Here is a 16,340-nt window from a genome sequence, read left to right on the forward strand (position 1 = left end):
CGGCCCCGCCGGCAGCGTTCGTCCGTCCCCCCTCCCCCCGATCTCCCCCGGCCCCCAGCCGCTGCAGACCGCGGCCACGCCGGCGGGGCGGTGCTGAGGGGCGGCGGTGGCGGCGGGCGGCGCAGGTAGGGACGCGGCGCGGGGCCGGGGGAGGGCGGTGCGAGCGGGGAGAGCCGCGGGGGAGGCGCTGCGGCCGACCACGGGATAGGCGGCCGCTCGCCGGGGCTGCCCGGGCCCGCCGAGCCCAGGCTCCGCGACGCCGCCAGGCCGAGGCTATGCGGGGCCGCTGCCGGTCCCGCCGCCCCGGCAGGTGTGGCCTCCGGCACGCCGCCGCCCCGGCAGGGGGCAGCACTGCTTCGCCGGGCCGGGCCCTTCGCACTCGCTACGGCCGCGCCGCACCCCGCTCGTCTGCCGGGCCGGGCGGCCCCTGCCCGCCGCGGCTTTGCGGCTCTGCCGCCGCCGGCAGCCAGCTCCGGGCGGCCCCGGCCAGACGGGGCGGCTCCCGCGGAAGGGTTCGGTGGGCCCGGCCCGCTCGGAGGCGCGGCAGTTCGCAGCGCCGGGCCGTGGCAGCCGCGGGAAGCCGGGCAGGTGCCGCGGTGCCGGGAGGCGCGGTCCCTCGGCCGGAGGGGTCGGGGGCGTCTGCGCCGGCCGGAGTGCCGGGCCGCCCGCCGGGCGGTGCGGAGCGCTAGCCGGCACCCGGACACCCGCGGGGTGGGGTTGGCTCCTTCGCGGCGCTCCCGGCCGGCCGCCTGGAGTGCCGGCGGGCGCTCGCCGAGCGGAGGGCCGGGCTTGCCCCGGCGTAGGCGGTGGCGGTCCGCGGCGAGCGGGGCAGGTCGCGATCGGCATCGCCCGGCCCTCCCCCTGCGAGGGGCTCGCCGCCCCCCCCCTCCCCACCCCCCGGCTCCTGCCAAGGAGCGGTTGTGGGGATTTATAGGAGTAACAACGGCTCGTGATGTCAGCCCGTGCCTAAAATAGAGAGGGATAGACCGCAAATCCACGGCTCCAAGGCTAAAGCCTTCCAATCCCGCCGCAGCCAGCCCCGCGCCGATGTGAAGTCACCCCCCCACCTCCCGCACACCCCCGCACGCACACAGACACACACACAGACACACAGACACACAACACACACAGACGCGGGCACCGCACACACGCCGCACACCCCCCGCACACACGCACGCCCCCTCGGCGAGGGGAGGGCGCCGGCGATTGCAGCCCAGGTGCCAGCTCCTCCTCGCCGCGCCGGCCACTGCTGGGCCGGTCCCCGGGACACGGACAGACCTTGCTGGAGCGGCGGCGGCTGGGGGAGAGCCGAGGAGCTGCCCCGCGGATCCGTCTCCCTCCCCCTCCCTCCCGGATTACAAGGAATTGCCTGCTCCTTCCCAGAGGCGAGCGAGGGTTACCCAAAGAGCCAACCTCCTTCGCGCCCCGCGGTCCGAAAGAATCCCCGTGGACTCTTGAGAAGACAGGGGGGGCTTTCGGGAGCATGGCATCGACAGAAGGGTGAGGAGGACCGTCTCTTGGGAAGGAGGAATGGGAGGATGATGGGAGGGGGTCCGGCATTGTGCTTTTGGTAACAGTTTCCTGTCATCGGCTTCATTGTTAATCCTCGCCCCTCGCCGTTCCCTAACGGAATAATTAGGGAGCGAGAGGAAACGAGAAACAGACGAGCCCCATTTAGGAGAGGGAGAGAGAAAGGGAAAGAAGAATTTCAAATATGAGCCACTGGAAAGGTTTTGGTTTTCCTCCCATCACTTCTTTATTTAACCCCTGGAGGGCGGATCGAGCTGCAACCACCTGCCTGAGAGGAGAGTCCGAGCGAATGGTTAACTGGGGGGTGGAGGGGGCAGCGGCTTCCCAAATATCATAATAATGATTCAGAAAGAGCGGTGGAGCTGTCCCTGCAGCCGCCCCTGGGAAAGGCAGCAAACACATCCAACTTCGTGCAGAGTTTTGCAATTTCGCCGTTGGTGCCAAACGCATTACAGTGCTGCGAGGGAAGCGCTGGGAAGGGCGAGGGGTTATACAAGAGGCTTTAAAGAGGAGCAAACACCCTGCGGTCCCGCCGGTGTCCCTCGGAAGGAAACCTTTCTCCCCGCCCGCGGCGGGGCTGTGAGGATCAGCTGCTCCCCCGCTCTGGCGGGGCTGGGGGCTTGCTTGGTTTACAGGGTTAAGTGGTTGTAGGGGAGAAAAGAAAACGTTTCTTTGATCTCTGCTTGCCCTCTTCTAATACTGGCTTGCATTAGACTACGTCTGGTGTGAGCCTCCCCTTTATCCCTGAACGTTGTCAGGTTGTGTCAGCGTGATGTGCTCTGGATAGGACTCTCTGAGGACAGCGTGCAAAAGGAAGCTCTGTTTGTGTTGCTTTGGTGCCTCCCTGGCTGAGAGCCTCGCTGAGCTGGTTTCAATGACCCCACACGCGTCTGCGAGGGGCTGCGGGCATGTGTCCCTTCACCTGGGCAAAGGACGGGCACCTGGCTGGCTGCGGGAGCAGAGGAGGGGTGGGGAGGGTTAGTTTTGGTCGCTTTAGGAAAGAGACACTCTCCCAGGTCTGAGAGAGGACAGCTCTGTACAGCTCTTCACGGGAGGGTGACAGAACGAACTTACCCTTCAGCCGCGGCCTGGCCTCCGCTGGCAGCTCCTGCTCCACACGTGTGCGTTCCTGTTTTGGTAGCGGCCCAGCCCCTCCGGCTGCCCTGCAGCGTTTCCTCTGACAAGGAAACCGCTCAACTAGGTACCATCAGAGAAGTGGAGGCACGAGGAAGAAGCTCGGAGATGGAGGAAGCAGCCTACGTCTGTAGGGTTGCAGCTTGGTCTTATCTGTCCTTTCTGTATCCTGGGGCTGTCCCAGCCTTCGCTCCCCCCCGGGGTCCTCCAGCCGCCTGCTGTTTTCATTCCCCCCTAAGGCTGCTCGAGAAGTCTGTGCTTGGTTTGAACTGGTGTGGGGATGTGGGATGAGGTGTGCAGGGGGTTTAGTAGGAGGAAACATGACCAGAGGCGGCTGTGTTAGAGGGATCTTTCAGCTTTGGGTGAGAGGAGGCTTTAAATGTGTGTAGAATGAGAGGTGCTTTTAAAAGGAGCTGGCGGAGCAGGTGAGCTGACACCAGCCGGGGCAGCAGACACAGAGGCGTGCTTTTGCTGGCTTACCGGACAGAGCTGCCTTGTCAGGATGAGGAAAGACACAGAAAGTTTGAGGGTTTGCTTTCCAAGCTCAGCAGACTCACCCAGAGCGAGGCAAGCCGCAGCCGCTCGCTGGGTGTGATTCAGCTGGGGCTCGGTGGCCGGCTGCAGGAGGTGCGTGGAATGGGTGGAGTGGGAAGCCTTTCGCTTGGCAAGCCCTTGTGCCGCTGAGAACCTCTGACTGAATTGTCACCTTTTCCCTCCCCTCAGGTCAAAAGCTGGGGATGGAGATAAGCTTTACACGCTGGTCTAAAGGCCAGCAAACTCAGGCACCGTTAAGGACCGTCAGGGAAAGGGGATCCCAACCAGACCTGCTTCCAGAGAGGCTTTCCGCCGGCACCGGCGCAGCGGCAAGGAGGCAGCAGAAGGTGCCCGCTGCTGCCAGCGGAGCAGTGTGTCTCAAGCACACACAGGTACCTGGAGAGAGACCTGCTGGAGGTGGGGACAAACTGTATGCCCTTCAGGTTTGTGTCTGGTGGCTCTTGGGGATGTTCAGGTAGATACCTTAGCGGAGACTGAAGTCTCTGAAGGCTTGGCTTTGTTGTGACAGAGCCATTCCAGCCACGGTCATTGCCTTTAGCAGGGAAGTTTTCCTGAGCTGTCTGAAGTGGGGGTGCCAGGGGTGTGCCAGGATACTTGTGAACCAGAAAGGTGCACACACAGAGGCAGGCAGACCTGTGTGCCATGCTTAAGAAGCAGCAGGCAGGATTTGCTAGGAAGCGTTTCCTTGTCTGCCCCTTTCCCACTTCTTTTTCTCCTCTTCCAGTGTCTTACTTGGTTAAGTTTGTCCATGTGTGGAAATACAGTGACCAAATCAGTCTGTTCCAAGAGGATGGTGGCCAATGGAAAACTTCAGTCAGTGCAAAATGGGAAGGGAAGGTCTCTCCAGCATGGCAAAATCAGACCTGTGTGCCCTCTGGGTCTACCTTGCTAGCAGGGCTCTGGCTTACTGTTGAATATGCTGGGGGTGTCTTGAACTGCTAAGCCTTCCTTTCCAAAATCCCCTGATTCAGAGGTGGGTTTTTGGTGTTTAGCTGGTGCTGACAGGCCAAGGAGGAAGGGCTGGAGCCAAGCGTTGGTACTGTTGAGAGCTGCTGCTTTGGAAGTTCTCTTTCTAAACATTCTCTGCTGGTCGTGACTGCAGGCAGGGTGCTGCGGGGAGAAGTGGCCTCCTGCTCTATGCCAGCGACACCTCTCCTGGGTCCTCAGCGTGGTTCAAAGCTCCAGTGACATAGTCATAGGTGGTGGTGTCAGGTGCAGGTCTCAGGATGTGGCAGGTGCAACCTACAGAGACTTCTTTCTTGTAGCAGAGCACTTAGGTGCTTCCTTTGCACTGGCAGGCTCTGAGAGACCTGAAGGTTCAATGAGATTAGCTCTGATCCAATTGGTGCCCATCTTTGCTTTCAGACCTTGAAGCTAAATCCTGAACACCTTGCTTCACATGGTTTTGTTGGGGCTCTCATCCCTTCCTTTCCAAAAAGGAAAGAGTGCAATACCTTGCTCCCAGGGGTTGTGTCTTGGAAAAGAGGAGGCTGAGGGGAGACCTCCTGGCTGTCTGCAGCTCCCTGAAAGGAGAGGCTGCTGCTGGTCTCTTCTCACAGGGAATTAGTGACAGAACAAGAGGGAATGGCCTCAAGCTGCCCCTGGGGAGGTTTAGGCTGGACCTTAGGAAACAATTTTTCCTTGCAGGAGTGGTCAGGGAATGGAAAGTGCTGCCCAGGGAGGTGGTGGCTGTGTTTGAAGGTGGTTTGGCTGTGGTGCTTGGGGCTATGGTTTAGGGGTGAGCCTTGCAGAGCAGGGTTCTGGGTTGGACCTGGTGATCCTGAGGCTCTTTTCCAACCTGAATGGTTCTGTGATTCTGTGATTTATTATGATTTATTTCTTGGTGTGTTTTAACCCCCCACACCTGTGTAAGCTAGAGCCAGGTCTGAGATGAGTTTGTAAGTCAGATGTCAGACCCCGAGTGGTTCCAGGCTTTCCGTTACCCCCGCGGCCGATGCTGGCTTGGGACACTAAGGGTCTGTAGGTGCCTGCATTCTGCACACCTCTGGGCAGGGCGGGAGTTGGAAGCGTGAGGGTTGGGTCGTGTCTGTCCCTTCAAGGCTGCAGCCGCTAGGAGACACTCTCCGCGCATCCACACGGCTGGGTCCCGGAGGTGGGAGCCGGCGTGGAGCGGGGAGCTCGGCGCCGTGTGCGCGGCGCAGCCTGGCAGCAGCCCTGCGCGGCCGCTCCCAGCCCCCAGGCATGGTTAGAGAGCCGCTGTGCAGCCGCTCCCGGCGGCACTTTGACTGCGATCACCACCTTTGGCGCAGCTTAATCGTGCTGATGTGTGCCTCCCACCTCCCGTGGGCACGGGGCTACAAAGCAGACCCAGGGCAGGTCTGTGGCAGGAGACAGATGTTGCCCGATGGGGCCTGGCAGGCAGGGGGCTGTGCCTGGGTGCCTGCTCCTTGAGCAGTGCCCTGAGGCATTGCTGGAGCCAGGATGCTGAGGCAGGCAGGGCTTTGGGTAGCGACAGGCTCGTGAGCGCTTCACAACTCGAGGTGCTCCAAATATGAATCAGGTTTGTGGTCCACAAAATGGCAGGGATGCAGAGCTCCCACTCTGCTCAGAGCAGCAAGCTGCAGAGGTGCCTGGCTTGGTGTTTGACTTCATCAGTTACAGGAGAACAAGCCCTGACACTGGCCTTCCCCTCGCCCCCACGCTTGTTCCTGCATCCTTCTTCTGTGGACACGCTCCATCTTCATCCTCACTTGCCCTGTCTCTGAAGCTGCAGTTCCACAGAGGGGAAGATGCTTCCTCTGTGCTGCCTGATCACCAGCCCCCACCACTGGGGGCCAGATCAGGGACTGTATGATTTGACTTCTCCAAAATCAGCCCCAGCCTGGGGCTTGGGGAGTTCAGCCAGGAGGCACAAATAATAAACACCTTCCCTGGCACTGGATCATCACATCATGGAATCATACAACTGTTGTGTCTGGAAAAGACCTCCCAGAGCATCCAGCCCACCCTCAACCCCACACCACCAAGCCATTAAACCATGGCCCCAAGTGCCATGGCCACACACCTCCAGGATGGGGACTCCACCACCTCCCTGGGCAGCCTCTTCCAATCCCTGACCACTCTTGCAGTGGAGGAATTTTCCCTCATCTCCAAACTAACCCTTCCCTGGCACAGTTTCAGGCTGTTTCCCCTCATCCTGTCACCTGATACTAGGGAGAAGAGACCAACCCCCACCTGGCTCCAGCCTCCTTGCTGTAGAGAGTAGTGAGGTCTCCCCTCAGCCTCCTTTTCTCCACACTCACCCCCCCCAGCTCCCTCAGCTGCTCCTCCCCAGCCCTGTGCTCCAGACCCTTCCCCAGCTTTGTTGCCCTTCTTTGTTGCATCTTGGAGTGAGTGGTGCAAAACTGAACCCAGGACTCATGGTGTGGCCTCAGTAGTGCTGAGTACAGGAGGACAATTCCTGCCCTGGTCCTGCTGCCACACCATTGCTGATCCAGGCCAGGATGCTGCTCATCCTATTTGGCCACCTGAGCACACTGCTGGCTCATCTTCACCCCCAGGTCCTTCTCTGCTGGGCAGTTTCCAGCCACTCTGCCCCAAGCCTGGAGCATTCCTGGGGTTGTTGTGGCCCAAGTGCAGGACCTAGCACTAGCCCTTGTTGAACCTCATACCAGCTGACCTTAGCCCATCAATCTCTAGCAGATCCCTGTCTGTCTCTTGAACTGGGGAGCCCAGAACTGGACACAATGCTCCAGGGGTGATCTCACCAGGGTAGAGTAGAGGGGGGGGAGAACCCCTCCCCCAGTGCAGTGCTAACAAAGGGGCCTTCATCTTCAGTGCCTTCTCATTTGCTGTGGGCTCATTCCCTTCCCCAGCCCCATGTCCTGTGATCCCTGTGACTGAGGACAATTCATTTCTGAGCTCTTGACAGCGCTGCCTGGGGCTGTCATGTCCATCCTCTGTGACTGTCCACCTGCTCAGAGAAACCCCCTTCTTGCCAAGTCAGTACAGTAGGAAAGGCTGAGAGCCCTGGTGCTGTTTGGTCTGGAGAAGACAAGGCTGAGAGCCCTGGTGCTGTTTGGTCTGGAGAAGACAAGGCTGAGAGCCCTGGTGCTGTTTGGTCTGGAGAAGACAAGGCTGAGAGCCCTGGTGCTGTTTGGTCTGGAGAAGACAAGGCTGAGAGCCCTGGTGCTGTTTGGTCTGGAGAAGACAAGGCTGAGAGGGGACCTCAGCAATGCCTACAAATCTCTGCAGGGTGGCTGTCAGGGGGATGGAGCCAGGCTCCTCTCTGTGGTAGCCAAGGATAGGGCAGGGGGCAATTGATGTAAACTCAATCACAGGAAATTCCACCACAGTATGAGGGAAACCTTCTTTCCTGAGAGGCTGCTGGAGGCCTGGAGCAGGCTGCCCAGGGAGGTTGTGGAGTCTCCTGTTCTGGAGCCTTTCCAACCCCACCTGGATGTGTTCTTGGGTGCCCCTGCTGTGGCAGGGGGGCTGGACTGGGTGCTCTGTGGAGGTCCCTTCCAACCCCTACTGTTCTGGGATTGTGTGGCCATTCCAGACTTCGAGCCTCCAGCTGGTGGTTCCTCTTTGCAGAGGCCCCAGGCAATAAAACTAAGTGTGCTTGTATATATTTAATCCTACTTCTATATTAATTTCCAAGCCTCTCAGTGTGCTTAAAGCTTTAAGACAATTAGCTGCAATCCATGCCTCAGTGCTGGGAAGGCAACAAGCTGCCTTCCAACAGAGTCCTGCTGGCCAGCTTGTATCTCCAACACGCTTGAGGGTTTCAGAGTGGAGAGCCTTGCAAGGAAGAGCAAACAAGAACCAAGGCATAAAAGACTGAAGGAACACTCCTGCTAGTCAGAGCCATCTTCAGGAGGGCACCAGGACATCCATACAGGTCTGACAGCTGAGGTTCACTGCCCTGCCTGAGCAAGCAGTGCAAGTGGCTGCAAGGAAGGAAGGTGGAAGGGGAATGGAAAAATGTTTGGTTTTCACTGTTCAAAGAGAAATGCTGAGTTTGAGCTCAAACATCTTCATTACAAACAGGCTGAGGGAGCTGGGGGTGTTCAGCCAGCAGAAGAGAAGGCTGCAGGCAGCCCTAAGAGCAGCCTGCCAGGACCTGAAGGGGGCTACAAGAAGGCTGCAGAGGGACTGTTGGCAAAGGCCTGCAGGGACAGGCCCAGGGGCAATGGTTTGGAATGAGAGCAGAGCAGATTGAGATTGGATGTGAGCAACAAGTTCTGCAGCAGGAGGCTGCCCAGGGGAGTGGTTGAGGCCTCCTGCCTGGAGCTGTTGAAGGTGAGGCTGGAGAAGGCTGTGAGCAGCCTGCTCTAGGGGGGGATGTCCCTGCTGAGTGCAGGGGGTAGGCCTGGATGCCCTCTGGAGGTCCCTTCCCACTCAACCCAATCTATGACTCTCTTTTTCCATTAAAAAGAAGAACAGTCACTGAGAGAAGCTTCAGGAGGATCTGCTCCATGAGCTTCCCTGGCACAGAGGTGAGGCTGACAGGTCACAACTTCAGGGTCCTCCTCTCAACCCTTGTTGAACATGGGTCCAAGGTTCCCCCTTTCTGGTCTCCTGGGACTTGTGCTGAGTGCCAGGGCTTTTCCCACGTCAGGGGAGGGGTTTGGCAGCCACCCCAGCCCGTCCCTCTGGCAGCTGCCTTGGCAGCTACATCAATCAGCATCTCTCTGTTGGCTCCCATGGACTTAAGTATGTTCAGGTTCCTCAGGGGGTCATGAACCTGATCTTCTCTTACACTGGGAGGGACTTGGGGTCCACATGGACCTTTAGGTCCACAATCTTGGGAGGTGTGAGGGAAGAGGTTGCCAATGAGACCAAAGCACTGCTGAGTGCCTCAGTCTTGCTGGTCATGGGGTTGTGCTTGCTTTGACCTTGCTTTCCTGGGTGACACACCTGTAGAAGGCCTTACAATTCCTTGTACTCCTGGCCTGGAGCACCCCCAGGGAGGAGGCATCCACAACCTTCCTGGCAGCCTGTTCCAGAGTCTCAGCCCTGATTTGTCCTCAGGCTGCCTTTGGGCTATGTGTACATGAATAATAATCCATCCCAGCAGGGCCAGGTTGACTCCCCATGCCTGAGGTGTTTCCAAGAGGCAGAGATGTGGTGCTGAGGGTCACAGGATCATAGGGACATAGAATCATAGAATCAATAAGGTTGGAAAAGACCTCAAGAGCTCATCAAGTCCAAGCTGTCACCCAGCACCTGCTGACAACTAAACCCTGGCTCCAAGTGCCACATCCAATCCCCTCTTGAGCACCTGCAGGGATGGGGACTCCACCACCTCCAGCACATCCCCAGGGCCAATCTCTCTTGCTGGGAAGAACTTCCTCCTCACCTCCAGCCTTAACCTCCCCTGGCACAGCTTGAGACTGTGTCCTCTTGTTCTGGTGCTGGTTGCCTGGGAGAAGAGACCAACCCCCAGCTGGCTCCAACCTCCCTTCAGGGAGTTGTGGAGAGCAAGAAGGTCTCCCCTGAGCCTCCTCTTCTGCAGGCTAAGCAACCCCAGCTCCCTCAGCCTCTCCTCCCAGGGCTGTGCTCCAGACCCCTCCCCAGCCTCATTGCCCTTCTCTGGGTTAGCAACAGCCTTGGTGGAGTAGGTTGGACTCCATGTTCTTAAAGACCTTTTCCAACCAAACCCATGCTGTGATTCCACCATCTCTTGGTCCTGATAAGTCCACAGTGCCCTGCTGAGTCAGTGGAGAGCCTGAGGGGTGCTCCCTGAGTACCTTTTGTGGTGTAGCTTCATTCAGAAGTCACTCAGTGTGTCTGCCCCGGCACAGCCCTGCACAGCAGCTGGGACTTGTCAGGGAGTTGAGTGCAGAAGCTCACTCCTGCTTCAGACTGAGCTGCTCACACCACTTTGCCCTTAGCTGGTTGCTCATGGTCCTCAGGGAAGCACTTTCCCCCAGGCAGCTTCCTGGCAGGCTTTTGTCATCTTCTGGGTGCTCGTGGTAGTGGAGGCAGGTCCTGTGGCCACAAGGCACGGTGATGGTGTGGGCTTGGTGATGGTGTGGGCAGGGTGATGGTGTGGGCATGGTGATGGTGTGGGGATGGTCATGCTGTGGGCATGGTGATGCTGTGGGCACGGTGATGGTGTGGGCAGGGTGATGGTGTGGGCATGGTGATGGTGTGGGCATGGTGGTGGTGTGGGCTTGGTGATGGTGTGGGCAGGGTGATGGTGTGGGCATGGTGATGGTGTGGGCAGGGTGATGCTGTGGGCAGGGTGATGGTGTGGGCACAGTGATGGTGTGGGCAGGGTGATGGTGTGGGCAGGGTGATGGTGTGGGCACAGTGATGGTGTGGGCAGGGTGATGGTGTGGGCAGGGTGATGGTGTGGGCACAGTGATGGTGTGGGCAGGGTGATGGTGTGGGCAGGGTGATGCTGTGGGCAGGGTGATGGTGTGGGCAGGGTGATGCTGTGGGCAGGGTGATGCTGTGGGCACGGTGATGGTGTGGGGATGGTCATGCTGTGGGCATGGTGATGGTGTGGGCAGGGTGATGCTGTGGGCACGGTGATGGTGTGGGCACGGTGATGGTGTGGGCAGGGTGATGCTGTGGGCATGGTGATGGTGTGGGCAGGGTGATGGTGTAGGCAGGGTGATGGTGTGGGCAGGGTGATGGTGTGGTCAGGGTGATGGTGTGGGCACGGTGATGGTGTGGGCACAGTGATGGTGTGGGCATGGTGATGCTGTGGGCATGGTGATGGTATGGGCAGGGTGATGCTGTGGGCATGGTGATGGTGTGGGCATGGTGATGGTGTGGGCAGGGTGATGGTGTGGGCACGGTGATGGTGTGGGCAGGGTGATGGTGTGGGCAGGGTGATGCTGTGGGCATGGTGATGGTGTGGGCAGGGTGATGGTGTGGGCAGGGTGATGCTGTGGGCAGGGTGATGGTGTGGGCACGGTGATGGTGTGGGCAGGGTGATGCTGTGGGGATGGTGATGGTGTGGGCAGGGTGATGGTGTGGGCAGGGTGATGCTGTGGGCAGGGTGATGCTGTGGGGATGGTGATGGTGTGGGCACGGTGATGCTGTGGGCATGGTGATGGTGTGGGCAGGGTGATGGTGTGGGCTTGGTCATGGTGTGGGCACGGTGATGGTGTGGGCAGAGTGATGCTGTGGGCATGGTGATGCTGTGGGCACGGTGATGGTGTGGGCAGGGTGATGCTGTGGGGATGGTCATGCTGTGGGCATGGTGATGGTCTGGGCAGGGTGATGGTGTGGGCTTGGTGATGGTGTGGGCACGGTGATGGTGTGGGCAGAGTGATGCTGTGGGCATGGTGATGCTGTGGGCACGGTGATGGTGTGGGCAGGGTGATGGTGTGGGCAGGGTGATGGTGTGGGCACGGTGATGGTGTGGGCATGGTGATGGTGTGGGCAGGGTGATGCTGTGGGCAGGGTGATGCTGTGGGCAGGGTGATGGTGTGGGCTTGGTGATGCTGTGGGTATGGTGATGGTGTGGGGATGGTGATGGTGTGGGCAGGGTGATGCTGTGGGGATGGTGATGGTGTGGGCAGGGTGATGGTGTGGGCATGGCGATGGTGTGGGCAGGGTGATGCTGTGGGCACGGTGATGGTGTGGGCAGGGTGATGCTGTGGGGATGGTCATGCTGTGGGCATGGTGATGGTGTGGCCTGGAGCTGAGCCTCCAGTGCCAGAGCTGCTGGCCATGAGGAGCAGGGGTGGGAGCGCGGTGTGGCTGGCGGCGAACCGCAGCCTCCTGTGGTGCAGAATGTGGAGGCTGCTGTTGCAGACACCTGCTGGCCATGCAGAGGGCTCCTGGCCCACAGAGTGGCAGGAGCAGCACACCTGTATGTAGGGTTGTAGGATGCTGCTTCTGAGGGAGAATCACAGAGTGATAGGGGCTGGAAGGGACCTGGAAAGCTCATCCAGCCCAACCCCCCTGCCAGAGCAGGGGCACCCAGAGCAGATCACACAGGAACACAGCCAGGTGGGTCTTGAATATCTCCAGAGAGGGAGAATCCAAAGCTCCCCTGGGCAGCCTCTTCCTGGGCTCTGTCACCCTCACAGGGAGCAAGTTCTTCCTCCTGTTTGCATGGCACTTCCTCTGCCTCAGCTCCCACCACTGCCCCTTGTGCTGGCATTGGGCATCCCCCAGCAGAGCCTGGCTCCAGCCTCTGGGCACTGCCCCTGCACAGCTTTAGCAACAGCAAGGAGCTCACCCTCAGGCTCCTCCTCTCCAAGCTCCAGAGCCCTCAGCTCCCTCAGGCTCTCCTCCTAAGGAAGATCTTCCACTCCCTTCATCATTTTTGGACTCCCTTAAGCAGTTCCCTGAGGTCCTTCCTGAACTGAGGGGCCCAGAACTGGACACAATACTCCAGATGCAGCCTCAGCAGGGCAGAGCAGAGCGAAAGAGGTCTTGGTGATGGAGCATCTGGGCCCTTATCTGTGTAAGAGCTTCTCTTGCTATAGGAACTGAGCACAGATGTGTCCCTAAAAGCACACAAGCATGTGAACATGTGGCACAGAGGGAGTCATTAACACCTGGCTGCTATTAATATCACAGCAATCTGGGACAGGCAGTCAAAGCCAGATCAGGATCCCTCACCCAACATGAAGCAGGCAGATGGCAGTGTCCCATGGCTGACACTGCCAGGAAGAGTTGCTGATGGTAGGAGAAGTGCCTGAGAAACCTCCACACCAATGCAGGCCAAAAGCATTGCAGAACCTGCAAAGCAGCTGCAGAAGAAACCTGCCACTGCTCCCAGGAGCAGCTGTCCTGTGTCCAGTTCTGGGCTCCTCAGGTCAGGAAAGAGGTTGAGCTGCTGGAAGGTGTCCAGAGAAGGGCAACAAAGCTGGGGAGGGGTCTGGAGCACAGCCCTGGGAGGAGAGGCTGAGGGAGCTGGGGTTGCTTAGCCTGCAGAAGAGAAGGATCAGGGGAGACCTTGCTTTCTGCAACTCCCTGAAGGGAGGCTGTAGCCAGGTGGGGGTTGGGCTCTTCTCCCAGGCAAGCAGCACCAGAACAAGAGGACACAGTCTCAAGCTGTGCCAGGGGAGGATTAGGCTGGAGGTTAGGAAGAAGTTCTCCACAGAGAGAGTGATTGCCCATTGGAATGGGCTGCCTGGGGAGGTGGTGGAGTCCCTATCCCTGGAGGCATTCAGGAGGAGACTTGATGGGGTGCTTGGTGCCATGGGTTAGTTGATTAGGTGGTGTTGGATTGGTTGATAGGTTGGACACAATGATCTTGAAGGTCTCTTCCAACCTGGTCTGGTCTATTCTATTCTATTCTATTCTATTCTATTCTATTCTATTCCTGTCTCACTGTCCTGGCAACAGGTTTGTGTCACATGGTGGCAGCCTTGCAAACCAAATACAGCTTGAGCTGCTCCTTCAGCCTCTTCCTGGGGAGTCTTCATCCTGGTTCAGTAACTAAGGCTTTGGATGTTTCTTAGGTGTTGAAGCCCTGATTGTATCTGCCTTGACAGGCTGCAGAGCTGAGCCCATGACAACCTCATAAGGTTCAACAAGAGCAAGGGCAAGGTCCTGCAGCTGGGGCAGGGCAATCCCAGGCACTGCTACAGGCTGGGCAGGGACTGGCTGGAGAGCAGCCCTGAAGGAAAGGCCTTGGGGGTGCTGGGGGAGGAGAAGCTCAGCAGGAGCCAGCAGGGAGCACTTGCAGCCCAGAGAGCCAAGCAGAGCCTGGGCTGCAGCAAGAGAAGTGTGGCCAGCAGGGCCAGGGAGGGGATTCTGCCCCTCTGCTCCACTCTGCTGAGACCAGAGCTGGAGCTCTGGGGCCAGCTCTGGAGCCTCTGTGCCAGGAAGGCTCTGGAGGGGCTGGAAGGTGTCCAGAGCAGGGCCATGAGGAGGAGCAGAGGGCTGGAGCTGCTCTGCTCTGGAGACAGCCTGAGAGAGTTGGGGTTGTGCAGGCTGGAGAGGAGAAGGCTCCCAGGAGACCTCATTGTGGCCTTCCAGGATCTGCAGGGGGCTGCAAGAAAGCTGGGGAGGGACTTTGGAGGGTGTCAGGGAGGGATAGGACTGGGGGGGATGGAGCAGAACTAGAAGTGGGGAGATTGAGATTGGCTGTGAGGAAGAAGTTGTTGCCCATGAGGGTGGTGAGAGCCTGGCACAGGCTGCCCAGGGAGGTGGTGGAAGCCTCCTGCCTGGAGGTGTTTGCAGCCAGGCTGGAGGTGGCTGTGAGCAACCTGCTGTGGTGTGAGGTGTCCCTGCCCATGGCAGGGGGTTGGCACTGGCTGAGCCTTGAGCTCCCTTCCAGCCCTGACAGTTCTGTGATTCTAGAAGTCAGTGAGCAGGTGGCTGGGCAGTAGGAAACAGCTGAAGCCCAGAGGGACTTTGTGGTTGTGTCAGCCCTAGTCCTGGAGCTGGGCTGGCAGGAGCTGGAAGCTCATAGTGCAGAGAGCAAAAGGCTGCTTGGCATTGATCACACCTGGCTGCCTTTGCCAAGGTATTTTCACCCCCTCAGTGACTCTTAGCAATGAGACATTGCTGCCAGGAGCTCTCAAGGATTTTGTGACACATAAAGCAGGAATACACAGAGCTAAATACAGGCCACAGGGATCCCACTCTGGGCCCCTGCATCCTCTCAGGCCCCCTGCCTGAGATTTGTAGATTCATGGAATGGGTTGGGTTGGAAAGGACCTTAAAGATCATCTGCCCTGGGCAGGGCCACCTCCCACCAGCCCAGCTTGCTCAGGGCTTCATCCAGCCTGGCCTTGAGCATCTCCAGGAAGGGAGCATCCACCACCTCTTGGAGGACATCCCTTCCAACCCCAGCTGTTCTGTGGCTCATCAAGTTGTGTATCCTCTTCTTCATAGATGGAGAACTAAGCTGTGAGAGGTGCTCCCTGTCAGGCAGGAGTCTGCAGCTGCAGTAGGCCAGGAGGAGGTTGTAGCCAGGTGGGGGTTGGTCTCTTCTCCCAGGCAAGCAGCACCAGAACAAGAGGACACAGTCTCAAGCTGTGCCAGGGGAGGTTGAGGCTGGAGGTGAGGTCGAAAGTTCTTCCCAGCAAGAGAGATTGGCCCTTGGGATGTGCTGCCCAGGGAGGTGGTGGAGTCCCCATCCCTGGAGGTGTTCAAGAGGGGATTGGATGTGGCCCTTGGAGCCATGGTTTAGTTGTCAGGAGGTGGTGGGTGACAGCTTGGACTGGATGAGCTCTGAGGTCTTTCCCAGCCTGGTTGATTCTATGGTTCTCTCACCATTGCCAGCCAGGTAGTGCACATCTATTTGCTTCCCACACTTCTCATGCCAGCTGCTGCTCTGCTGCCTGCTGACTCCCAGCTGATGGCCTGAGTTCACTTCTTTGTGTGGAGCTGCAGAGCCTTCCTTCTCCTGGTGGAAAGCAAATGCCAGGTTATCTTCAGACTTGTGCCTGTTTGGGGATGCTGAGGTTCTCCTCTTGCTTGCTGTCAGTTTTGTGGGTGGTGCTCTGCTTTGCTTTGGTTGTTTCTTCATTCCCCAAGTGAAGCTTAAAATATCTGCCAGCCTGACAACAGCTCAGCTTGGTTTTGGGAGCAGGCTGCATTTCTCAGCCCTGCTGTCTCGAGGCACTGCTGTGAAATGGATGTGTTCATTACCAGTGGCTGCTTTGGCAAGCTCAGCTTTCAGGCAGCAGAGGATTCAACCTGAAGGAGCTGCACAGTGAAAGGCAGTGGGAAGCCCCTTGCTCAGCACTGCTCAGGCCACACCTTGAGTCCTGTGTCCAGTTCTGGGCTCCTCAGGTTAGGAAAGAGGTTGAGCTGCTGGAAGGTGTCCAGAGAAGGGCAACAAAGCTGGGGAGGGGTCTGGAGCACAGCCCTGGGAGGAGAGGCTGAGGGAGCTGGGGTTGCTTAGCCTGGAGAAGAGGAGGCTCAGGGGAGACCTTCTTGCTCTCTGCAACTCCCTGAAGGGAGGTTGTAGCCAGGTGGGGGTTGGGCTCTTCTCCCAGGCAGCCAGCACCAGAACAAGAAGACACAGTCTCAAGCTGTGCCAGGGGAAGTTTAGGCTGGAGGTGAGGAGAAAGTTCTTCCCAACAAGAGAGATTGGCCTTTGGGGTGTGCTGCCCAGGGAGGTGGTGGAGTCCCCATCCCTGGAGGTGTTCAAGAGGGGATTGGATGTGGCACTTGGAGCCATGGTTTAGTTGTCAGGAGGTGTTGGGTGACAGCTTGGACTTGGTGAT

General features: G+C 58.6%; 1 protein-coding gene across 3 annotated transcripts in view; it reads left to right on the forward strand.

Moving 5' to 3' along the window:
* The first annotated feature begins 1,129 nt into the window (after positions 1 to 1,129).
* Positions 1,130 to 16,340, forward strand: part of SLC1A2 (solute carrier family 1 member 2) — a 127,544-nt gene continuing 112,333 nt past the window's right edge. Inside the window, exon 1 of one of the 3 annotated variants that reach the window (XM_054161409.1) lies at positions 1,130 to 1,500. In XM_054161409.1, coding sequence (XP_054017384.1) covers positions 1,484 to 1,500 — 17 coding nt within the window. In that variant the 5' untranslated portion in view covers positions 1,130 to 1,483. Of the gene's footprint in view, positions 1,501 to 3,486; positions 3,591 to 3,618; positions 3,642 to 16,340 lie in introns of those variants that run through there. The other 2 variants (XM_054161411.1, XM_054161410.1) reach the window with 2 other exon arrangements.

Source organism: Dryobates pubescens, chromosome 5 (assembly GCF_014839835.1).
Source record: "Dryobates pubescens isolate bDryPub1 chromosome 5, bDryPub1.pri, whole genome shotgun sequence".
Lineage (NCBI taxonomy): Eukaryota > Metazoa > Chordata > Aves > Piciformes > Picidae > Dryobates > Dryobates pubescens.